Source organism: Nicotiana tomentosiformis, chromosome 8 (genome assembly GCF_000390325.3).
Source record: "Nicotiana tomentosiformis chromosome 8, ASM39032v3, whole genome shotgun sequence".
In the NCBI taxonomy this organism is placed as follows: Eukaryota; Viridiplantae; Streptophyta; class Magnoliopsida; order Solanales; family Solanaceae; genus Nicotiana; species Nicotiana tomentosiformis.
Genome location: NC_090819.1, coordinates 114323973 through 114350527, shown reverse-complemented (window position 1 = coordinate 114350527; position 26555 = coordinate 114323973). Strand labels below are relative to the sequence as shown.

The window sequence follows — 26555 nt, the reverse complement described above, 5'->3', positions numbered from 1 at the left end:
TTTGAACTTAGGCATAAATATTACTTTGAAAAAGAATTCAATTACATGGATAGATCGAGCCAAAAGCAGTATTTGACATACAATAATTGCAAATACACAATCCATCGACTATGGAATAATGGAAATGGCTATTGGCTACACCCAGAGACTCGGTGCAAACGCTATGTTAAGTACTTTCATTGACTATACCTGCAAGTGCTTTGACAGACCACCCAAAAAAATGACACAATTACTGACTCAAATTCAAATTAATTTGACCGAAAGCCTGACGCCCCAAGCTTAGGTACCTAAAACTCTATAACAGCAGTGGTATACTGCTGCATTATTGACAAACACATTCATCAGTCTTCTACATAATAGTGAGAAGTATTAATTACATGTCAGGATGAGCTGAAAGGGTTAGGCTGACTTTTGCCAGAACGCTGTACAGGACGATAGTGCTAGCAGCTTCCATTCCCGGCTGTAACAACGGTTACAGCCACCAGCACCCTCCGGCTAATACCATGCCATGTAACTTTCTCTCCTGAAAAGACAGTTCATCTTCCCTTGGACAGTACACAACCTCAAGCAGATAACAGCTGTTATTTTGCCTTTCTCGGCAGTGGTTCTGCTGCCCGTGCTTTTCTTTACGAGAGAGCCTTCCTCCACTTCATCCCTCAAAATCAAATCATCCAGAATCATCAGGTTGGCACCAAACTGACCTGAATTTCAGCACTCTACTCCATCTTGCACAGATAATACAATCACATGACAGCACAAACCAAGTTGCTGTATGCAAAACATAACCGTTACATAACAAGCCGGTGGTCTTTAACCGTCGTAATGGAGTTTCTGATTTTGTGAGCCTTGGACTTGTGGGACTTGCGGCTGTTGAGGTTGGGAACTTTGCATGTTCAACAGTTGGGTGTTGTAGTGAGCAAAAGGCTGGGAGTACAGTGGATTGAGTAAACTCTGGAGAAAACAGAAACAAATTTGATAGTCACAGTTAGACAGGTGAAATAACCAATAAAAAGGAGCATTTTGCAACTAGTGAAGTCCCCTAATCTTGATACTGGTAAAGAATGAATTTCCCAGTGGCTGGAGACTTCATGTGATGCATATCTCATATTTGGAGGTCTTTCAATATTCTGCTAATTATCAAGCAGAATTAATGAATGCAGTAACCTGAGACTGAAGAGGATTTGCATTGGACATGCCAAAATGGTTTTGTGAACTGTCATCCTGTGATGGATCATTGTATCCAGCTTGTGTGAAGAGACCTTGGGATCCATGAGCCATGTAATCCTGCATAGCAATCAAAATGATGAGATTAGCAAAAGACCCAGGTAACAGGAAGAAGAGAAACAATACCGAAGAAAACCACATCAGGTGGAGTTATTCACCACTAATGAACTCGTGAAACCTTCCAAGTCCCCTAACAGGCTTTAGAGAGCAAGAAATGAAGGGGCCAAAGGAGTGGACAGCTTACCTGTGACATAAATTCATTTCCTGAACCGTAACGTGAGTATCCAGCTTGTGAATTTTGGTTAAAAAAATTTCCTGGAAAACCAGCCTGTGCTCCCTGATTTACATAATCAACAGCAAATCCGCTTTGAGAAGCCTGAATGGCAGTGAAACAAAGCTGAGTTAGTACTACATAAAAAGAAGAAAAAAGGAAGAAAATACAACACACGTACAAATTAGTTGGAGAGAGGTGGGAACATCAAGATAACGTGCAAATTAAGGCAGTAAATAGCAGTTTCAGATGATGAATGGCCTGCTAGAGAACGTGCAGGACGGTACCTGTGTAGAGAAGTCAGCAACATTATATGGAACATGGGATCCCTGGCTCTTGAAATCATCTCCCAAGAAGTCCTGATAAAAATTATTAAGGGTAAACACGGTATTCGGTGAAACAAACATGAAACAACAATCGATGAACAAAATCATTTACCTGTGACATGCCACCCATTGAAAATCCATCACGAAATGTCTGGCTTGGTCCTTGAACGGCCATCTATCATGTTTGAGAATAAAAATTCACCCTTACTATGGCAACAATAAGTAAATGATAGAATAGTTAAAGAATTAATAGATTTACTAACATTAGAAGCATATCCAGGCTGAGATAAAGGTCCTCCAACTGATGGCTGAGTGTTCGGATTTTCAAGTGCAGGAAAGTTGAAGTTAGGCCCATGACTTCCGATAGGTTGCTGGGAGGCTTGCTGGTGAGAAAGATGGCTACCAATTGGAGCATTGGCATTCCCACGCCCGCCCCCAAAACCCTGGCTACCTGGCTGTGGAACATGAGGAACAGCTCCAACAGGCCCGTGTATAGCACCACGAGTAGGAATTGCATACGGTTGGGGAGAGCCACTGTGGTAAGGAGAGATGGGAACTCGAGGCATTGGATAACCAGAAGAATAGACACCGGGTCTGTGAGTACCGTTGGGTGGACCAGGTGCCATGTAAGAACCTATAAAAAGACAAAAAGTTAAAAAGCCAACAATAAGACAGGATTACATGTATGAACAAACTGTAATTTCGACCGATAACATATGCTTCCAGTTTTCTGGCACCAATTTAAGAATACTTTGCAAGGAAAGGAGGTAGCTCAGATTCTAAGACCTATCAGATGAAACCTGTTCAACTTGGAATCATCAATGCTGTACAACCGTTCTACATATTACGAGGATCATTTTATATTTTTGTAAAGTGTTTGGAGCCTACAGGATTCCCATTGACGACTGGGTGCTTTTTGTAGATAATCACATTCTTATCTAAATCCTCTACTTAGTATACTGCTTGTATATGGAGTTCCTGATCGCATCAATATGATACCTCATTGGGGGAAAAAAAACATCATTTCAAAAGAAATTCCAGCAATTAGCAATTTTACAGGAATCAGGCATGAGTAATGAGTAAGGACATGGGTATGGATCTGACAAAGGTCCCTTAACTTTTAGCAAACTCTTAACATGTATTAAAGGATCCATCCATATGGAAACTAGTCACATCCATATCATAATAATACCAAGTATACACATCAAAACTACTGTAAGATGAATGTAACATAAGCCAATAGGAGAAGAATAAAAACCCAACATACCCCTAGAACGACTATTCCGCCTGTCAGCATTGGGGTTTGTCGAGGCAGTAGATCCATAATTATCACCAGGAACTATTCCAGGTCCACCACCAAAGAAAAGCCTGCGGTCATTATAGATCTGCAAAACCAATGATACATAATTCTGCTGAGGCACACACACACAAACATCAAACCTAGAAAGAACGCATATCCACCTATACGTACCTTTTTTGGCTTCTGAAACTGAACCATGCTTTGTTTTAAGTTATTTAAAGGACCTTCTACCAAGCATTCATGCTCCTGACAGACATGTTAAAGTATGTGTTAAGTAGTTAGTCATGTATAGTGTCCCACATCGGGAATTAGATACCTATTATTATGTAATCACTGTATATAAATATGGCATTGTACAACACTTTAGATAAGAAATATAAAACTTTTTCGTGCTATACTTCTCACATGGTATCAGAGCGTTGGTGAGAAACATCCGGGAAAGAAAACTCCGCCAGACAGTCGTCGTGTGTCAATATACGGCGACTTCTAGGGTTGTTATTGCGTCACCTACTTTTCCCTCAGTGTTGTGCTAAAACCAACACCACCACAGGGTCCTAAACCCTCCGGCGACCAAATCCCATAAAACCCCGCCGGAAAATACCCCCACACGCGCCGACCAGAGAGAGAAAAATTCTGGCGAGATCTCCTCACGCGTCGGTGCGTGAGCTGCTTTCCAGACAAAAGTTCTTTTGGACAGCTTGCTCGCGAGGCTATTCCGAGCCTATCCATCCAAGTTACATCAAATTCTGACGACTTTTTTATTTACCGGTGAGATTTCCGGTGATTGTTATACAGTATTTTTTCTTCACTGTTCCTGTGAGCTTTTTAGTGTTCTTGATTGTCTGTGCTATTTGGTCCAACAATGTCTTTGGGGCTTGATATTTTTTGTTCTAAAAACACGGGTTCTGGAAATTCAAGTTTGATGATTACTTCGGAACCCTTAATGGGAAGTTCAAACTACTTAACCTGGCTTCTTCTGTTGAGTTGTGGTGCAAGAGTCAAGGTGTTCAAGATCACCTAGCCGAGAAGACTAGTGATGGAGATGAAAAGGCCAAAGCACTCTGGGAGAAAATTGATGCTCAATTATGTAGTTTGTTGTGGCGATCAATTGATTCCAAGTTAATGCCTTTGTTTCGTCCATTCCAGACATGTTATTCAGTTTGGGAGAAGGCTCGTACTTTATATACTAATGACATATCTCGTTTTTATGATATGATATCTCGGATGACAAGCTTAAAGAAACAGGAATTGGATATGTCTACTTACTTGGGACAAGTGCAGGCAGTTATGGAGGAATTTGAGAAGTTGATGCCAGTCACTGCTAGTGTTGAACAACAACAAGAGCAACGACAAAAGATGTTTCTAGTTCTTACACTTGCTGGACTGCCTAATGACCTTGACTCAGTGCGAGACCAAATTCTGGCTAGTCCTTCAATTCCTACAGTTGATGAATTATTTTCTCGATTGCTTCGTCTTGCTGCGCCACCCAGTCACACAGTGGTCTCACCACCAATTGTTGACTCCTCTATTTTTGCATCTCAGACAATGGAAAATCGGACATCTCAGGCTACGGAGAATCGACGAGGAGGAGGTCGTTTTGGGAGATCTCGACCCAAGTGTTCTTATTGTAATAAACTTGGACGCACTCGTGAAGTAAGCTATTCTTTACATGGTCGACCACCCAGAAACGCTCATGTTGCTCAGACCAAGACTACAGGTAAACATGGATTTTCTTTATCTGAAGTGGAATATAATGAGTTCCCTCAGTATCGAGCAAGTAAGCAGACATCTATGTCTGCACAAGTAGCCTCGGTTGCTCAGATTGATACTCATGTTGCTGGTAATTCTTTTGCTTGTGTTTCTCAGTCTAGTACTCTTGGACCGTAGGTCATGGACTCAGGAGCTTATGATCATATCTCTGGTAATAAATCACTTTTGTCGAACATTGTGTATTCACAGTCTCTTCCGACTGTTACTTTAGTCAATGGGTTCCAAACTAAAGCAAAAGGAGTTGGACAAGCTAATCCTTCATCTTCTATCACTCTAGATTCTGTTATTTTATGTCCCTAGCTATCCTTTTAGTCTTGCATTTGTTAGTCGTTTGACTCTTGCCCTCCATTGTGGTATATATTTTATTAATGAATCTTTTATTATGTAGGACCGCAGTGCGGGCAGACGATTGGCACATGGCTTGAATCACAAGGCCTTTACTACCTTAGCTCACTCAATCCTTCCACAGCATGTCCAGTTACAGATCCTCCAGACCTAATTCACAAACGTTTAACACATCTGAGTATATCCAAGCTTCAGAAGATGGCGCCTAGTTTGTCTAGTTTATCTACATTAGATTGTGAGTCGTGTCAACTTGGGAAACATACCCGAGCCACCTTTTCGCGTAGTGCTGAGAGTCGTTCAGAGTCTGTCTTTTCTTTAGTTCATTCTGATATATGGGGTCCTAGTAGAGTTAGTTCAACATTAGGATTTTGTTATTTTGTTAGTTTCATTGATGATTACTCAAGATTTACTTGGATTTTCCTAATGAAAGATCGTTCAGAATTGTTTTTTATCTTCCAGAATTTTTGTGCTGAAATTAAAAATCAATTTGGTGTTTCTATTCGCACTTTTCGTAGTGATAATGCTTTAGAATACTTATCCTCTCAGTTTCAGCAGTTTATGACCTCTCAAGGAATTATCCATCAAATATCTTGTCCGTATACCCCTCAGCAGAATGGGGTAGCAGAGAGAAAGAATAGACATCTCATTAAAACTGCTCGCACACTTCTCATTCAGTCCCATGTTCCGCTGCGTTTTTGGGGCGATGCAGTTCTTACAGCTTGTTACTTGATTAATCAAATGCCTTCATCTGCTATCCAAAATTAGATTCCACATTCAGTATTGTTCCCTCAGTCACCCTTATACTCTCTTCCTCGTGTTTTTGGGAGTACATGTTTTGTTCACAACTTAGCTCTTGAAAAAGATAAGTTAGCTCCTCGTGCTCTTAGGTGTGTCTTCCTTGGTTATTCTCGGGTTCAAAAAGGGTATCACTGCTACTCATCTGACCTTCGTAGGTATCTTATGTCAGCTGATGTCACATTTTTTGAGTCTCAACCTTACTTTACTTCTTCTGATCATCTTCATCTTAATATATCTGAAGTCTTACTTGTACCTACTTGTGAGGAATCCACACCCATAGCACCACCACAACCACAACTACCTATACATACTTTGGAGGAGTCTAAAGTTGCTCCTCGTACATCCCCAGCCGCAAAGCCACCATTCTTGACTTATCATCGTCGTCCACGTCCAAAATCAGGCCCAGGTGATTCACGTCCTGCATCAGATTCTGCACCTACTGCGGACTTGTCTCCTCTTAGTCAACCAATTGTACTCCGCAAAGGTGAACGATCCACACTTAATCCTAATCCCCATTATGTCGGTTTAATTTATCGTCTGTCATCACCTCATTATATTTTTATATCATTTTTGTCCACTGTTTCTATCCCTAAGTCTACAGGTGAGGCATTATCTCATCCAGGATGGACATGCTATGATTGACGAGATGTCTGCTTTACATGCGAGTGGAACTTGGGAGCTTGTTCCTCTTCCTTCAGGTACGCCTACTGTTGGTTGTCGTTGGGTTTATGTAGTCAAAGCCGGATCGGATGGCCAGGCTGATCGGCTTAAGGCTCGTCTTGCTGCAAAAGGATACACTCAGATTTTTGGGCTTGATTATAGTGACACTTTCTCTCCCGTGGCTAAAGTAGCATCGGTTCGCCTCTTTTTGTCCATGGTTGTTGTACGTCATTGGCCTCTTAATCAGTTAGACATTAAGAATGCTTTTCTCCACGGTGATCTTGAGGAAGAAGTTTATATGGAGCAACCACCTTATTTTGTTGCTCAAGGTGAATCTAGTGGTCTTGTATGCCGATTGCGCAGGTCACTATATGGTTTGAAACAGTCCCCTCGAGCTTGGTTTGGTAAGTTAAGCACAGTTATTCAGGAGCTCAGCATGACTCGTAGTGAAGCTGATCACTCTGTGTTTTATCGACATTCTGCTCTTAATCTGTGTATTTATGAGGTGGTTTATGTTGATGATATTGTTATGTGTTTTAAAAAGCGATAGCTTCGTCGCTTTAAGCGAGAAGCGACGCGAAGCGATGGCTGGTCGCTTTTCCAAGACTGAGGCGACTCGACCAGATGAAGCGCTCGCTTCAGTTGAAGAAGCGCGAAGCGATCGTGAAGCGCAGAAGCGCTCGCTTCTGTTCAGAGGGGCCTCTTTTTTTAAAAAAAAAAAAAAAAAGTTTGGGTGTGTTTTTTTATTATACAAAACAGACCCCTAAGACCAAATTGACCATTTCTCTCTTCTTCCCAAATTGATCGACATTGCTGCTGGCCTGCTGCTAGGGTTTCAACTTCCTCCATGTAATTTTTCTTCTTCTTTCTTCTACTCCTTGTTTTCTTTCTTCTCCTTTTTTTCTTTCTTCTTCCTTCTTCTTCTCTTCTCTTTTTCACTTTTTCTCGTCCAACGTCTGCACAGCTAGGGCAGGCGCTGGTTTTCTTTTTTTTCCCCTTTTATTCTTCTTATTTATTAATTTTAATATGTATTTTAGTTTATAAAATTAATTATTATATATATATGTTATATTTTTCAGTTTATTTGATTTTTTAATGTGTATTTCAGTTTATAAAATTAATTATTATATATATTATATGTATTTTCAGTTTATTTGATTATGTATTTTCTTATATCTTAATAGGGATTTCAAAATGTCTCAAAGTTCGAAAGAGAAAGACCCGGCTTGGCGATATGGTGATAAAGTTAATGAGAAGAATAATACAAATGTTGTATGCAAGTTTTGTAACAAGATTACAACGAGTGGAATTTATCGCTTTAAATTCCATCTTATTGGCGGCGATAGAAACGTCACAAGTTGTCCGAAATGCCCACCGGAGGTGAGGGATGAAATAAAGAATTTTGTTGAGAAGAAGAAGGAGCAAAAAAATCAAATGAGTCATCAACCATTTGTGACCAATCTTGATAATGATGATGATGATATTGAAGAAGGTGAAGGCTTGTCACTTCCAACAAAACGGGGAAGAGATGCAATCTCTTCAAGCCATGGATTGACGGGTACGAGTAGGACTAAAGGTCCTATAGATTGCTATTTCCCAAAGAATCCAGAAGCAAAGAGCGGTGGAAAAGATGTACAAAAAATTGCTAAGGACATTTTGAGGGATCGTGCAGTTAGAGCTTTTGCACGATGGGTCTATGATGCTGGGCTCCCCTTCAATTGTGTCAACTATACTGACATTTTTGGAGACTTTATTGAGGTTGTTGGTCAATACAGACCTGGAATGAAACCTCCCACTTATCATGAAATCATAGGTCCTTATCTAAATAAGGAAGTGGATGGACATAAAGTTGTGTGGAACAAGTATGGCTGCTCCATTATGATGGATAAGTGGACGGCAAGAACTGGGAAAATGATTATTAGTGCGTTGGTGAATTCTCCCAAGGGAAGTTTGTTTCTTGAGTCGATTGATGCTAGCAACTCGTCCACTGACCACATCAAAATGCTCACCTTGTTTCAGAATACCATTGAAAAGATTAGCCCAAGCAAAGTTGTTCAAGTGGTCACTGATAATGCGAGTGAAAATGTGAAAGAGGGTGGCATGGTGCAAGGAGCGTACCCGAATGTCTATTGGACTCCATGTGCTGCTCATTGTATCAACTTAATATTCGGGGGCATTTTCAAGGAAAACCCCTTCTCTACAGTCTTTGGCTAGGGTGTTAGGGTACATTCTTATATTGCTCAGCGGCCCTTGTTATTGAATATGATGAGAAGATTCACCAGACAAAAAATTTTGGTGAAACCGGGCAAGACAAGGTTGCACGCATTATTCTTTTTTACAAGAGTAAATTTACAAAGGAAACTGGGGGGAAAGATGTTGCACGCATTATTCTTTCTTATTCTTTTTAGAATAATGTCCTTCATGCTCTTAAAATTAGTGGCCCTTTGGTTAAAGTACTCCGTTTGGTGGATGGGGAGCAAAAGCCACCAATGGGCTACCTCTATGAAGCTATGGATAAGGCCAAAGAGGCTATTCAAGCATCATTCACTAACGAGCAGAAATATGCAAAGGTCTTTCAAATCATTGATTCAAGATGGACAGAGCAACTTCATCGACCTTTGCATGCAGCTGGTCTTATTCTGAACTCGTCACTCTTTTATGATCAGTATGAGAATAATTCATTGGCTAGAGAAGTGTGGATGGGATTCCATGAGTGTGCTATTAAGTTGACCCCAGATGAAGACTTGCAAGAAAAGATAGTAGATCAGCTTGCTATTTACAAGGCAGTTGAAGGACTTTTTAAGCTGCGACTAGCTATTAAACAAAGAAAGACGAAGTCGCCAGGTGACCAAGTGCTTCTATATTTTATAGCTCCAACTTTTAATGTATTTTTTATACTTATTAACTCTTAAATATTTTTTTTCACTTCTATAGTTGAGTAGTGGGACCAATATGGTGCAGAGACTCCGGATTTATAGACTTTCGCCATCAAAGTTCTAAGTTTAACTTGTAGCTCATCCGGATCTGAAAGGAACTAGAGCGTTTTTGAACACGTGAGAAATAAAAAGAATTATTTCGTGTTTTGAGATAAAGTAAATTATATCTCAATTGTCCTAACTCCTATTAATTAGTTGACACGTCTTGTTTGCAGATTCATACAAAGAAGAGGAATCGACAAACCTTGAAGCGCCTCCATAATCTAGTGTTCATAAAATACAATAGAGCATTGAGGCGTCGCTACAACCACCGCAATCTAATTGATCCAATTCTTTTGGACAATATTGATGAGGCTAATGAGTGGCTAACCGGAGTCTCCGAAAATTGTGAAGATGAAGAAGTATTTGAAGGTGACTCTAATTTCACTTGGGGTGATGTTGCAGATGTTAGTGGAGTTGGGGAGAATCCTTATGGTTTAAGGGGGAATACTTCAAGTTCAAGCTCGATTAGGAAGGGAAAAAGTGTGGCTACTACAAGTCGATCCCTATCCCTAATTGATGAAGATGAAAGTGATCATGAAGAGGACGAGGAGGGGGAAGAAGAAGATGACGAGCAATATGAAGATAATAGAGGAGTTCAAGATTTTGACAAACTTGAAAAAGAACAAGAAGAGTAGAATAAGATGTTGATTCTAGTAATTTAGTAGCTTTGATTTTGCTTGTCCTATGGTTTGTGGAGGATTTGGTGGTACCTACTTTTAAGTTTTTAAATTGAACTTTTTGATTATTTATATTGTGTCTTTGCAAAATTTACATTATGTATTTCAAAAATTGCGCTTCACTTCAATGAAGCGTGCGCTTTGCTTTTGAAGCGAGGTGAGCCCCTGTCGCTTTTTTGCGCTTCTCGCTCTCAAAAACACTGTGATCAGGATGATATTACTAATCTGAAGCAGCATCTCTTTCAGCACTTCCAGACTAAGGATTTAGGCAGATTGAAGTATTTTCTAGCTATTGAGGTCGCTCAGTTTAGCTCAGGTATTGTTATTTCACAGCGGAAATATGACTTAGACATTCTTGAGGAGACTGGTATTATGGGTTGCAGACCTGTTGACACTCCTATGGATCCGAATGCTAAGCTTCTGCCAGGACAGGGGAACCTCCTAGAGATCCTACGAGATATAGGAGATTGGTTGGCAAATTGAATTACCTCACAGTTACTAGACCTGACATTTCTTTTCCTGTGAGTGTGGTAAGTCAGTTTATGGATTCTCCGTGTGATAGTCACTGAGACGCAGATGTCTGCATTCTTCGGTATATAAATTCAGCTCCAAGCAAAGGATTTCTATTCGAGGATCGAGGCCACAAGCAGATTGTTGGGTACACAAATGCCAATAGGGCAGGATCACCTTATGATAGACGTTCTACGTCTGGATATTGTGTTCTAGTAGGAGGTAATTTGATATCTTGGAAGAGCAAGGAACAAAGTGTAGTTGCTCGATCTAGTGCCGAAGCAGAATACCGGGCCATGGCTATGGCAACGTGTGAGCTAGTTTGGGTCAAGCAGTTGCTCAAGGAGTTGAAGTTCGGAGAAATCAGCAAGATGGAACTGGTGTGTGATAATCAAACTGCTCTTCATATTCACTTTGTCAGAGAAAAGATACTCTCAGGAGATATTATTACAAAGTTTGTGAAGTCGAATGATCAGCTTGCAAATATTTTCACTAAGTCTCTTGCTGGTTCTCGTATTAGTTATATCTGTAACAAGCTCGGTACATATGATTTAATGCACCGGCTTGAGGGGGAGTGTTAAGTAGTTAGTCATGTATAGTGTCCCACATCGGGAAGTAGATACCTATTATTATGTAATCACTGTATATAAATAGGGCATTGTACAACACTTTAGATAAGAAATATAAAACTTTTCCGTGCTATACTTCTCACAGTATCTCAAGGTGTAATACATTAAAGAAAAATATTGAAGTGATTCCAAAGTTTAAAACAACAATGATGTTGTCAGACAAACTTATCAATACAACACCCTCTCCCAAAAAGGATTGGCCCAAAAATAACACGTAACAAACAAAATGTCAAAATTTTCAGTTCAATAACACCTTTTTCTTGACATGGTAAGTTCAATAACACCTAGTGTAGAATAATCGTGAAATGCAGCAATAAGTATTTTAAACCAACATCAGAACATAAAATATTGAAAGAAAAGGTCCTTGACATTCTTTTCTCAGAAATATTTAAGAAATTACCTTGTAATGTGTCAACAAGCCATTCCAGAGAGGCTGCTTGCTCAAAACTTTAGGATTTCCTAAAATAACAATTCCATAACGAGCACGTGTAAGAGCAACATTAAGCCTGCGAGGATCATTAAGAAACCCGATACCCTGAAAGGACAAGCAAGTAAACAGTAAGTCAGCTGTTACTTATAAGACACTGGAAAGAAGGGAAGTTTTGGCCAGCATGTCTAGCAGTTACATAACTTTATGGCCAGAACAACCGAATAAAAATTTAGAAACTCAAGTCCACCTCTTGCACACCCAAATCAAAGAGGGTGAAACTAGCCTTTTCACATTTTATAATGAAGGAATTCAAAAATTCAAAATTATGGTGCATACATGGGGGTGGGGGGGGGGGGGTTCAAAGTAACATGGACAGTCGGTAAGAACAGATAATTATTGGATATCAATACCAACCTGATGTTCATTGCTCCTGACACAAGACAAAATGATATAATCTTTTTCCCTTCCCTGAAATGAATCTACACTTGCAACCTGAAGAGAGGAATTACTCTCACTTTATAGGAAGAATCTAAAGAGAACCATAAGTAGCCCCTCTATTCACACCATACCTCAATTTCCTTGTAAAGTTGCTGCCTTAAAGCACCATTTCTAGACATGTAATTTACGATGTATGCTCGTTGACCCTCATATGGTGTTATAACTCCAATCTGGCAATTTACATGCAAAATAGTTACATACAAATGACTTAAACTCTTAGGTACTTCTGATTTCTGAGAAAAGGAAAGGACAGTACTGAAAAGCAAACTTCCCTGCCATTTTTATGCATATGGTAAGTAGGAAAGGGTGAGTGAAGTTTTAAAAACTTAGTAATAGGAAAGCTTTCTTCCAAATTAAGTCTTGCTAATTTTGAAGGAGCGTGGTTTCTCTTGAACTTCCCTTTTCCTTTTAAACGAAAAGTTATTAAATATATGCTTGAAAATGATCTTCCTATCTCTAATTTTTATTCTGCAGAAATTTTGCAGCAACTTCCCCGGCATCCAAAGGACAAGTTAAAAAACTAAACAACACCATACCTGACTAGGGACTACACCACTCTTGAGGAATGTAGTCACTATCTTCTCAACGTTGGCAGCTTCTGTTCTATTCAGATAAGAAGTTCCACTAGCACTTATCTCTTCTTGTCCCATCTATAGAGATTATAAATGAGTATGACTTCATATAACAAATACACAAAATAGAAAGCGGAAAATGTCAACCTAATTTCTACAACACTTAATCCTTAGTATCTTCATAGCCATAGCAGTAATATCTAAGGTAATCAAATGAGAACAGAAACAAAATATATCTTCTTCTCACTCCAAAAAGGACAGCAAGAAATCAGCTAGACCAATAGAGAATACCTGGACATAAAAGAACATGGGACGGTTGGGTACAGGCCAAGGAAAATCAATGCCTAATGATTGCCTCTCGTTGATGGTTACACCATTTTGAAGAGTACCTTCATAAAAGCTATTTGAGGGAAACTCTGACAGTGCAGGATGCATACGGTATTGTACCTGATATTGCATTTTAATGGACAGCAGAACCAACATTATACATCATTTGAGGAAAATATAAACCCTGTTGTTACGCAAAAAAAGGGGAAGCAGAAGAGAAGGTATAAACAAACAGTAAAGAGGGGTCTGAACGGCATACACGACAATAAAATTAACAGTAATAAATTTAAAGAGGAAGGAACAGTCAATCAGGAAAAGTAATGTAGCCTACTCAGAAAAGCAAGTAAAAAAGGTTCTTTTACTGTCAGTTCATTCTATAAAATACTAAATGCTGTTCAGCTGCTGCAAGAACAAAAGTTGCCTTGGCAGATGATCTGGAAGACTATAGTCCCAACAAAGGTGGCCGTTTTGGTTGGCTAGTATCTCATGAAGCATGCCGGACTCAAGAAATTTAAAGAGAAGGGGTTGGATAATGTGCAGCAGATGTTATTTGTGTGAGAAAGCTTGTGAATCTGTGGACCATTTTTTTGTGCATGTTAGTTTATAGATATGTATAGTGTAGTCTTGTCCCACAGTAGAAGAGGAGTAATATTTCCTTGTAGTGTATAGCTATAAATAGGGACATCTTGTATTGTATTTATCATCCAATATCAATAACATATTTTCTCCCGTGCCTTCTCACATGGTATCAGAGCATTAGCGAGAAAAGATCGCTGTGCGTCATTCCAGCGTTAACCGGGAAGAAAGAACTTAGTCATCGTGTAATTTTTCCGGTGACCTAAGGCTTGTCTAAATGAAAGTCACTTTTTGTCGGTGTTGTGCTAAAACCAACACCACCACAAGTTAGATCACCCTCCTACTACCAATCCCTGAAATTTTATCCGGCAGAAAAGCCGCCATGCTCCTCCACGCGCCGGCAACAACTTTTCCGGCGAGGGTTCCGGCCATTTTTTCGCGAAGCTTCTTCAGGACAGTGTGCTCTCCTCAAAATTCCGAGCCTACCCATCTAATTCAAATCAAATTCCGGCCACTTTTATATTTTTCCGGCGTGAACAGTGACCTTTCTGGCCATTTTTTGAAAATATTTCTTCAGGACAACTTGCTCGCAAAGGAATTCTGAGTCTATCCATCCTGGTTACAACAAATTCCGACAACTTTGAAATTTTCCGGTGAGCTACAGTGTTTCCGGCGTGAACAGTGTTTCCGGCACAGAACAGTGTTCTGTTTTCCTGCTGTAAACAGTGTTTTTCAAGCTATTTCTTCAATTTTCTCACAGGAGTTACTTATTTCTACTATTTCAAGTTAACCATACTACTACAAATTGTAGCGACATGGGAACCGATGCTTTGAATAGTCGGATTGTTTCTTTAGCAGGGTATATTGAGTTCTTTCAGTATAAAACATGTAAGCAGACATCTTCTGAGATAGCTTCTGTTGTTCAAACATGTAATAGCGTGACTTGTTTCTCCCAATCTTCATCCTCTGAGTCTTGGGTCATTGATTCAGGTGCATCAGATCATATTTCTGGTAACAAATCTCTTTTCACTACTATTTCGTATTATCAATCTCTTCCAAAAGTCACAATGGCCAATGGGTCTCAAACCATGGCAACTGCAATAGGTCAAGCAAGCCCACTTCCTTCCTTACCTTTAGATTCAGTCCTTTATGTTCCCAATAGTCCTTTTAATCTCATAGTTGTTAGTCGCTTAGCCAAATCACTTAAATGCGCTATTTTATTTCTTGATGACAATGTTTTTATACAGGAACGCAGTACGGGGCAGATCATTGGTACCGGACGTGAATCAAACGGACTTTATTACCTTATCCTTGCTAAATCACATGGACTCACATCTTGTCTTCCTTCTACAACTTGTCATGTTACTGATTCACCAGATTTATTACATAAACGGTTGGGACATCCCAGTTTGTCAAAACTTCAGAAAATGGTATCTGGTTTATCTCACTTGTCAGCTCTAGAGTGTGAGTCATGTCAGCTCGGTAAGCATACCTGCTCCCATTTCCCTCGGCGTCTTGATAATCGAGCAGAGTCACCTTTTACTTTAGTCCATTCAGATGTTTGGGGTCCTAGTCGGGTCAGTTCCACCTTAGGATTCCGCTACTTTGTCAGTTTCATTGATGATTATTCCAGATGCACTTGGATATTTTTGATAAAAAATCGATCTGAGTTGTTTTCTATTTTCCAGACTTTCCACGCTGAAATTCAAAATCAATTTGGGGTTTCTATTCGCACATTTCGTAGTGATAATGCCCGAGAGTATTTGTCTTCCCCATTTCAGCAGTTTATGAAATCTCATGGGATTATTCATCAAACATCTTGTCCGTACACATCTCAACAAAATGGGGTAGCTGAAAGAAAGAATAGACATCTTATTGAAACTGCTCGTACCCTACTCATACAATCTCATGCTCCGTTGCGTTTTTGGGGGATGCCGTTCTTACATCTTGCTATCTTATTAATCGTATGCCATCTTCAGCTATCCAGAACTAAGTTCCATTCTCTGTCATGTTTCCCCATTTACCTTTGTTCTCTCTTCCACCTCGTATCTTTGGAAGCACTTGTTTTGTCCATAACCTTACTCCAGGAACAGATAAGTTAACTCCTCGTGCTCTTAAGTGCGTATTTCTGGGTTTCTCGAGAACACAAAAGGGGTATCGATGCTACTCTCCTGACCTCCAGCGGTACCTTATGTCCGCTGATGTTACCTTCTTTGAAACCCAATCATACTTCACAGGTTCGGGTCATCACTTAGATATTTCTGAGGTACTACCAGTTTCATCTTTTGGAGATTCAGTCACTCCAGCTCCACCACCTACAGCTCCAGTTGTAGCTCCACCACCTATAACTCCAGTTGTAGCTCTACCACCTATAGCTCCAGTTCCACCACCTACAGCTCCGGTTGTAGCTCCACCACCTATAGCTCCAGTTCCTCCACATAATCCAGTTCAACCTTCTGCAACTCCACCACTCTTGACTTATCATCGTCGTCCACATCCAGCATCAGGCCCAGGTGATTCACGCCCTGCATCAGATTCTGCACCTACTGCGGACTTGTCTCCTCTTAGTCAACCAATTGCACTCCGCAAAGGTGTACGATCCACACTTAATCCTAATCCCCACTATGTCGGTTTAAGTTATCATCGTCTGTCGTCACCACATTATGCTTTTATATCTTCTTTGTCCACTGTTTCTATCCCTAAGTCTACAGGTGAGGCACTATCTCATCCAGGATGGCGACATGCTATGATTGACGAGATGTCGGCTTTACATGCGAGTGACACTTGGGAGCTTGTTCCTCTACCTGCAGGTAAGTCTACTGTTGGTTGTCGTTGGGTTTATGCAGTCAAAGTCGGCCCGGATGGCCAGGTTGATCGGCTTAAGGCTCGTCTTGTTGCAAAAGGATATACTCAGATTTTTGGGCTTGATTATAGTGATACTTTCTCTCCCGTGGCTAAAGTAGCATCTGTTCGTCTCTTTTTGTCCATGGCTGTTGTACGTCATTGGCCTCTTTATCAGTTAGACATTAAGAATGCTTTTCTCCACGGTGATCTTGAGGAAGAAGTTTATATAGAGCAACCACCTGGTTTTGTTGCTGAGGGAGAGTTTAATGATTGTGTGTGCAGATTGCGCAAGTCACTATATGGTTTGAAACAGTTCCCTCGAGCTTGGTTTGGTAAGTTAAGCACAATTATCCAGGAGTTCGGCATGACTCGTATTGAGGCTGATCACTCTGTGTTTTATCGGCATTCTGCTCCTAATCTGTGTATTTATCTAATGATTTATGTTGATGATATTGTTATTACTGGTAATGATCAGGATAGTATTACTAATCTGAAGCAACATCTCTTTCAGCACTTCCAGACTAAGGATCTGGGTAGATTGAAGTATTTTCTAGGTATTGAGGTCGCTCAGTCTAGCTCAGGTATTGTTATTTCACAACGGAAGTATGCCTTAGACATTCTTGAGCAGACTGGAATGATGGGTTGCAGACCTATTGACTCTCCTATGGATCTGAATGCTAAGCTTCTGCCTGGACAGGGGGAGCCTCTTAGAGACCCTACGATATATAGGAGGTTGGTTAGCAAATTGAATTAACTCACAGTGACTAGACCTGACATTTCTTTTCCGGTGAGTGTTGTAAGTCAGTTTATGGATTCTCCCTGTGATAGTCACTGGGATGCAGTTGTTCGCATTCTTCGGTATATAAAGTCAGCTCCAGGCAAAGGATTAATATTCGAGGATCGAGGCCACGAGCAGATTATTGGGTACACAGATGCTGATTGGGCAGGATCACCTTTTGATAGACGTTCTACGTCTGGATATTGTGTTTTAGTAGGAGGTAATTTGATCTCGTGGAAGAGCAAGAAACAGAATGTAGTTGCTCGATCTAGCGCCGAAGCCGAATATCGGGCCATGGCTATGGCGACGTGTGAGTTAGTTTGGGTCAAGCAGTTGCTCAAGGAGTTAAAGTTCGGAGAAATCAGCAAAATGAAACTAATGTGTGATAACCAAGTTGTTCTTCATATTGCGTCAAATCCGGTGTTCCATGAGAGGACTAAACACATTGAGATCGACTGTCACTTTGTCAGAGAAAAAATACTTTCAGGAGATATTGTTACAAAGTTTGTAAAGTCGAATAATCAACTAGCAGATATTTTCACTAAGTCTCTTACTGGTTCTCGTATTAGTTACATGTGTAACAAGCTCGGTACATATGATGTGTATGCACCGGCTTGAGGGGGAGTGTTAGTTTATAGATATGTATAGTGTAGTCTTGTCCCACATTGGAAGAGGAGTAATATCTCCTTGTAGTGTATAGCTATAAATAGGAACCTCTTGTATTGTATTTATCATCCAATATCAATAACATATTTTCTCCCGTGCCTTCTCACAGTGCATTTTGAATCTACTTGGCAGGTGTGGACCATGTTCATGGCTAAATTTGGCATCCGTTTGCATTATTTGTACTATTAGAAAGATGGAAATGTTGTCAGAAATTTACATAACATGCTGGACATGCTGGACTGCTTAGGATGTTAATGTTTTTAAGCCAGCACTATCTCTGTATTTTCACCATATCATCTTGATACTGTTTTTAATAAAATCTTCACCTTACCAAAAAAATCAGGAAAAGTAAGGCAGCAGAGTTAGCTATGACTGTTTTTGTCAGGCAAATGAAAACGGCTACAATTGAATAGCATAGAAACTCAACAGCTGAGTTGTAAGTTTAAGCAGGATAGCAACTCGCTTAAAACTAGAAATATTTTCTATTTTTATCCTCCACATAGTGAAGGGAAAAAAAACAGTGTCCCATTGAAGAAATTTTGAATGCTAGTGGCCCTAACACCCCACTCACAAAAAACATTTAAAAAAAGAAAGAAAGAAAAAAGAACTGAGTCTTCGGAAAACACATGAGCGCTTTAAATCTCTACACAACATTATGAGGAATAAGGCCAAAAACTGGAACACACAATTCAATCTAACCTCATCAATCCCAGAAATGTTAATGCATAAAAAATCGGCCAGAAAATCACCTGCAACCTAATTGGCTTCACTCCCAGCAAAACAAGGCGTTCAAACAGAGATTGAGCAAGTCCAGCACGAGCAGCTTTCTTGCACATAATGACAGGTCCAAGCTGGCAGTGATCACCAACAAGGACAACCTAGCACATAAATTACAGTAAGCATCTGCCCATTTGTATAGCATACCTTAATATGAAATATATATATTTATTGATAAAGGTAACCTTAGTATGAAATATATTGCAGTTGTTACCTGCTTTGCTCCAAGAACCAAAGGAATAAGGCATTCAGGTTCAGCTGCTTGAGTGGACTCATCAATGAGCACCTAACATGAGGTCACATAGCAGAGATGTCGAAACCATTAAGGAAACATCCAGATGAATAGAAAAACACACAAAAAATGAGGCAAAAATAAATGGATAAGAAAATGAAAAAAGAACTAAAGATCCTCAACATCTTATTCTAAGGCGAACCAACCTGACGGAATCTGAAATTTGCCAATCTAGGATCTCCAGCACCAACACAAGTGCAACAAATCACATCAGCACTTTGAGCTATCTCCCTCTCTGTTGCCCGCTTCAGAGCTTTATATTTCTTCTCATCACTGCTGGAGAGTTCTCCTGAACATCGATAAATCAAATGAATTTGGATAATGCGCACACATTTAGCAATGCTGCTAATAAAGGATCGAGTATGATCATAGAAAACCAAAGACTATAAGCTAACGAATCCTTACACAAATCGAAACACCAATATCCATGAAGCATAAACAAACTAGAAGAGAAAACCAACCTTGTTCATCCTTCAATTGCTGTAACTTGTGAAGTTCACTCTTCTCAGATGTGTCAAGATGACGAACCTACATGGACAAAGGATTATAGAATGAAAGGAGAGAAAAAGATATACATGCACTGATAGGAAACTTATTCATACAAGTCTGAAAATTAGCAATAACTAACCTGATAATGAAGGGTTAAATGCTCAACAGGAGAACTGACAGCTTCTCTTGACTTAGCACAGAGCCTGACAACCTGAGAGAAAAGAATTCAGAAGAAAAAAGCTGAAATATCATATATTTGATGACATTTCTGCTCATTTTCTGTGATTCCTACATTCCAATACTTTTTAAGTTCTCTTTCTTTTTTCCTTGTGCACCGGGCTTCCCTTTTCTTTTTTCCTTTAGTTGTGTGGTTATATAACAATCAGCAAGATGCCTTCAGATTATGGAAAAGCACTCCTTCTAACCAGTCAACATAAGGAAAGGGGACAGAGGCGGGGGAAGGGAATATGTTATGTCAAAAAGGAAAGGAAGAACAGTCTAAAATTCAGTAGGATACTTCCATTATACAACAAAGACTGCCAAAGAAACAGGTGTTGATAACCAAGCAAAAATAGTGATTGAAATTGTTAGGATAGTTCAATGAAAGCTATCCAGCAGAGGGGGATACACACACAAATGGCAGTGCCTCACCTTCAGACCAGTAGCACTTATTTTCTCTGCTAATTGGTCCACAGCCACGTTACTGGGTGCACAGACCAAAACCTGATGAGAAATAGTCAAAGACACAATAGGGAACATGATCAAAATCAAGAGTTTAACATTGAAGACAAAGTCAACTTGTACACCAATTAACTTACCTGACCCTGGTCTTGCTTGGCCATATGATACACGATGGCAGCCGAGGTGACAGTTTTCCCCGTACCAGGCGGACCTTGAATTAAACTGACGGGCTTCTGGAGAACACTTTTTACAGCGAAAACCTACAATACGAACATGTATAATAAGACAATATTATTCCTCTCCCTTATTCATTTTTTTCCATTGGAGATGTGATGAGACGAGCATTTCTTTTCCTTTTTTCTTTTTGGGGGTTGGAGCAAGTGGATTTCAGGCACCACCTTCACGCCAATTAACTAATAGCTGAGGGGAGGGAAAATCCATAAGAAGAGGGACCAAACAAGACCACCGGCAAATTGGATATAGAATTCTGGCGATGCATAGTTCCACATGGTGACATTCACAATGCAGGAAGCTAAAATTTTCAATAGCAAAATCTCAAAAGTCATCTAACATGACCATGTGCAGCTATATCTATGCACAAGTGTGCAGCTATATCTATGCACATCTCTTTCTAAGGAGTGCACTTGCAACAATTCCACTTGCCCAAAGTACATACTAAAAATATTCCTAAAAAACGGGTAGAAGCAAGATAGATATCGAAACTAGATAGATAAAACTGCTGTTTGAGAAACAAGAATAGAAGCAGCTATAAATTCAAAGAAAGAGAGAACCGCCAACCTGAGACGCGTTAAGCTCTGGAAGACCAGGAGCACCAAAACGGCGAGGAAGTGTATTCCGGACCATCTGCATCTCAACTTCGTGACCTAACAGGTGATGGTAAATATACCTGAATGGTAGAATCAACGAATCAAACATAAGTATTCTCATCAGAAAGTTATAATCTGGCTGACACAAGCAAAGTCTAAAATTCCACAAGTATGGAAAAACCCTACAGCTACACAACAAGACTGGAACGCAAAGCAGGTGAGTTATCTTAACATTCAGCAACAGCAAAGTAAAGCAGAAACACTCAATTCTTTCAACATAAGCGCATAAATCACAGTATATGAATACTCACAAGTCAGAAAGCAAATATGAGATGTATCTATTTACGAATGCAAGATGTAAAAGTACAAATTTGAGCAGAATAACACGAATAAGAGGAAAAAAAGATATCACTCACCCACTGACACTTGTCTCGTCCACTGCAAAAGTTTTCATTGCAGTCTGCATCCTATCAAAGCTCGTACTCTTCCAAACAAAATCAACACTGAACCCATGGGTCACATCAACCGGAACTCCCTGCAAGACATGAACATTGCGACGAATAAGAACACATAATGCGAAGTAACTTTTGGGTTAGTCAGGAAAGGATGACAAGAAAATATAAAAAGAAGATCCTAAAACTAATGTACCTGACTGGCACGAAGCTCAAGGGCAACCTCTTCTTGAGCGGTTAATTTTATCTGAAAATGGACGAAACCATTCACAACAGAGTGTCTTAGTAAAAAAAAAAAGGGGCCAAAAGACACAAATATAAATGCAGAATAATGCACTTCTCCTTCTAAGTCAACTTGCATGTGTTAAGGGTGTTTACAGCCTTAAGGAGACTCCATATCTTTTCCCTTCTAAAAAGAGTGAGAGATCAAGACAAAGTTCCATACCACATGGCCCACTGACTGCCAAGCTGGATGAGCTGCATTCCCTGAATAACGCAATCGTAGCTCATCACCAGGTACAAGACGTAACTCATTGTCTTCCTAAAAGAACAGCACCCTATGTTCAGTCCAGGTGAGTCAAGACACAAAAGAAATCCCACTTCAAGAAAGAATTGGCTATGACAGAAATGTAACATCACAAGAATCTCATGCTTGATGAGAGTCAATAGAGACAACTTTATGAGGGTAAATTCTACCTTCGCGAAAACAAAATATGCAACGCGCTTCTTGTTGAGACCAATATCCCATCGAACAGTGATGTTATCTTTACTTTGAGACTCTTTCATCATCTACCAAATAGAAATAAAATCCGAAAGCTTCGTCAGTTAAGCAGTATTAAACCTTAACAAAAAACAATACAAGACGGAGAAAAAACTCTATCAGCAGGTTATTTGACACGGAAAGACCGCATCTTTCCCAAAAGGAAACAGTGTCTTAGATTGATCGACTACAGAATTTAAGCATTTGACACGGAAAGAACGCATCTTTCCCAAAAGGAAACAGTGTCTTAGATTGATTGACTACAGAATTTAAGCAAAAAAGAAAGAAAGAAGTATCTCCTAATTTAGAGACTACACGCATTTAGGAGCAAATGTACGGTTAATTATCACTTAAGACTATCGGATAGACCCTACTAACATGCAACTTTAATAGTACTACACCAACGAAAAGAAAAGGAAGCCCTACACTATCGAAAAGAAAAATACAAGGTAAATGATCCACTAAAGGAAAACAAATAGCATTTTAGGATGAAACAAAAAAACAAGAAAAAAGAAGGAACATAATGCACTCAAAATTCAGCAAGTAAAATCATCTAAATGGCTGACATACCTTATCATAGTCAGCTTCAAGATTGATCAGCGGTGCAAATACGTTTTGATACTACATTAGAAGGATAAGCCAGACTTAGTTAAATTGTCAACCACAGAAGTTAATGTATACAATCCAGGGCAAATTTACAGAGCATTCACTATACATCAAAAGCTAAACAAAATAGGATAGCAATCTCTACTAGACACCTGATAGGCATCTTCATACTTCAATCCAACAGGCTGAGGTTCATCATCCACACCTGGCTTCTCAAGATCTGCCAGGGTAGCGTCAGGATTTGTCTTCCACAATTCTTCAATTTTGTTTATTTGTTGAGCACTGATTTGGCGTGCGCGCAACTGTTCTTGCTCAGATGGGACCTGCAGCAGGCAACAGGTTATAGAAACAGGAGGGGAGCAAAACTCATAAAGCACCATAAGGAGAAACAAGAAAGGATAACCCAAAACCTTAACGAGCCACTGCAAGAAACACCTGTCATCGATAAGGGGGCACCACTGACTCAGATCCCAATTCATGTCCTTCAATGCATTAACACTTAGACATGGTTCCCTACAGAGGAGAACAACGACACTCTCTGTCTTGGCAGAGATGAAACCAAGAAGAAAGACATTCCGACATCCACAGTTGTAGCACTCCAGAATTGTTTCTCCCAGTGGACTGTCTTTATGAAGACATACCTCCTTGTGTTTCGCTCGAACCTATGGTGAATGTTGTAGAATAAACTTAGTAAATTCCAAGTGTCTTGTTTCTAGAGTGAGAATGACAGATGTGCCAACTACAGGACAATCCAAGAGTACAGCTATCAAATAAACATAGCTCTTAATATATTTTAGTTAATGCATGTAGATAACCCACTGTTTACTATAGTATCAAGAAAAAAATGTAGCATGCAGTTATGTGAATGTGTCCTATCTTATCAGGTAAACTCACATCTAATGGACATTGAACATGTAAAAAAGAAATATCAAATAGAGTAAATCAACTCTCCTTAACAATCAGCAAAAGGTGATGCCCTAGCTTTTCAGCTTGATAAAATACAAATAACAGTTCAAATTTTTTCTCGACATCTAAAAATATGTACTTGCAGAAGAAATAAAATCTTCAAAGATCTGAGAAGAATCAAGTTATCACTTATCAGAACAAGAAGATATTGACACCACAAATTATACGCCCTCGAGTAACTCTGGAGGCTACATGATTATTAGCATTCCAAACAAAAGACTCAGGGGTCTAAGAAACAATGGCTTCATATTCCCAGGGTTGAATAACCATTTCCATGTCCCACAGAAAGAACTGAACTGAGAGAAAACCTCATCAGTAATAATAGAGTCCCGAAAGGGGAAAAGAGCATTTTTTTGGAGCCACAAAAGATTGTTCATCAGGAGTGACCAATAAGTTCAGTTCCTTTTTTTTTTTTGATAAGGAATAAGTTCAGTTCCTTAAATTACAACTACTGCTACTAGTGCGCTTTAACCCAAACTGGGAGTTGGTTGTCTGAATCCTCTTACATTATTTTTCAGCTGGACTTGTTTGATTCCACCTTTCAATAGTTTGTTTTCCAGTTCCTCAAATTGCAAAAAAACTCAATTTCTTGATATATTAAGAAATTAATAGTAAAGTCTTTCTGTTCCGTGACCCATAGAGTGGAAGTAAATCCAATATAGCAGATTTCACACAATCCCCACCAGCTGTAATAATTATCATCATCCTTGAAAGCCAAACTATGGGAGCTCAGTTCAATTCATTTTTTCTTTCCTCTTTCAACCAGAGGCAGCAACATCCGTCGTTGCATCGGACCAGAAGGAAAAACAAATCAGCAGGTCTGAACAAATTTGACAAGCAATGACTGAGATCATCACACCTCACGCCATTTTTGTTGATAAGTCATAACACCTCTACAAGCAATATCAAATAATGAGATATCAAGCAGCACTATGGTCACAAGTTTAAAGCATTCATATTCCAAAACACACTTAGAAGTCTTATGACTTCAATTTGCTGGTTCTAACACACCCAACAGCTTTAGATAGTCAAAGAGAAACAGAAACAAATGAAATAAGCTACATATAATGCAAAGGCTTCACCTAGTTCACTACCTTGGTTAGCGATCCACACTACTATTACTGACAATCCTTTTTGATAAATAAGTAAGAATCATTCACAATTCTTACTACCTTAAACATCAAACAGCATAGGTGAATTGACACATTTTTTTGTTGGGATCAGGAGCGGATGCATGCTTACCGAAGCGGTGTCACGCGACACCGCTTCGTCGGAAAATTTTACTAAATATATGTATTAATACTGTACGGAAACGGATAAGTAGGAAAAAATGACTCCACATGACATAAATTGTGTCTTGGTGTGTTGGTTATTTGTTTGATTTTGCTCTAGGAGGTCAAAGGTTCAAACCTCAACTAGCATATTTTTCTTTTGCAAATATTTGAGGGAACCTTTGTGGTTAAAAATTGTGATGAGCTGGAATTGAACTCAAAACTTTTTCAAACTTAAGACTCAACAAAACTAATGGACTAAGGCTATTCCTTGTCTAAAAGTATGATAATCAAAGTTATATCCCAGTTCTTACATAAATTTCGACACCGCTTACAAAAACTGCTGCTTATGCCTCTGTTGGGATGATGCTAGGATTTGAAGCCAAGATCTCATGGTCCTTTTGGCAAATTTTCCATATTCAAATAAATTAAGTATATGACAAAACACACAAAAAATGTAAGCATGCATACCAAATGATTAACAATATGAGAACCCGAAGTGTTCCCTCTCGAATTACAGAACCATTTGCGGCAAGATGGCACGTTGCACCTAACTACACAAGCAGGATTCGCTACTCCACAGTACTTGCAAGAATGTTCAACAGCAAAATCTCCTTTCCCATACTCAAAACTCTCATCATCACCAGTCTCTTCAAAATTCAACGCGCTCATCCCCGCCGCCGATGCATCCACCGCCACCGCTGCCGCCTTATTACTACTAACTTTACTATTACTATTTCCTCCACCACCGCCACGTGATTTGGCGGAAGGAGAAGCGTCGGATGACGACGGTGGCCGCTCAGGAGCTTCCGAGACTAAAGAATCGGACGGCGTAGGCCACGCAGATGATCGAATTGGCTGCGAAAGCTCATGAAACTCAGGATAATCGAATTCCTCTCCCTGCGTGTTGAATTCCAAAAATGTGTAGGCATCGTTGCCCGTGTCCGGCTGCGACGCCGTATCGTACAGATTGTTCGCCTGAGAATCCATTTTCCGAACACGCTACTCCTTTAAAACTGTAATAATCACATACGAATTCAGGTTAGGATTAGGGTTTAGGAATTTGAACGTGAGGAAGGAGAAACAAAGGGAATTTGGATTTACAGAGTTTGGAAATGGAGCGAGATGAGAGAGAGAGAGGAATATTTGTATGTATAAGTGAGTGCGTGTGTGTTTTTATTTTCGTTAAAACGAGGACCTAGGAGGAGGTGGAGAAATGGCGGGGTCACGTGAGATAAGACTTGGTGCTCTGCGT

The 26555-nt window shown here is 39.7% G+C and overlaps 1 protein-coding gene across 1 annotated transcript; it reads right to left on the bottom strand.

Moving 5' to 3' along the window:
- Window positions 1-26555, bottom strand: LOC104119471 (regulator of nonsense transcripts 1 homolog). The gene is made up of 29 exons (XM_070182680.1): window positions 25772-26555; window positions 23474-23725; window positions 23216-23386; window positions 23028-23078; window positions 22394-22486; window positions 22143-22238; window positions 21894-21944; window positions 21662-21780; window positions 21217-21325; window positions 20556-20678; window positions 20389-20460; window positions 19877-19948; window positions 19710-19776; window positions 19395-19537; window positions 19171-19242; window positions 18929-19057; window positions 13280-13435; window positions 12953-13066; window positions 12488-12586; window positions 12333-12410; window positions 11889-12023; window positions 3293-3367; window positions 3089-3206; window positions 2085-2455; window positions 1934-1996; window positions 1783-1854; window positions 1469-1600; window positions 1165-1284; window positions 1-951 (listed from the first exon to the last, which is right to left on the bottom strand). The coding sequence occupies exons 1-29, from the start codon at window positions 26288-26290 to the stop codon at window positions 811-813; spliced, it is 3813 nt and encodes a 1270-aa protein (XP_070038781.1). The 5' UTR covers window positions 26291-26555; the 3' UTR covers window positions 1-810.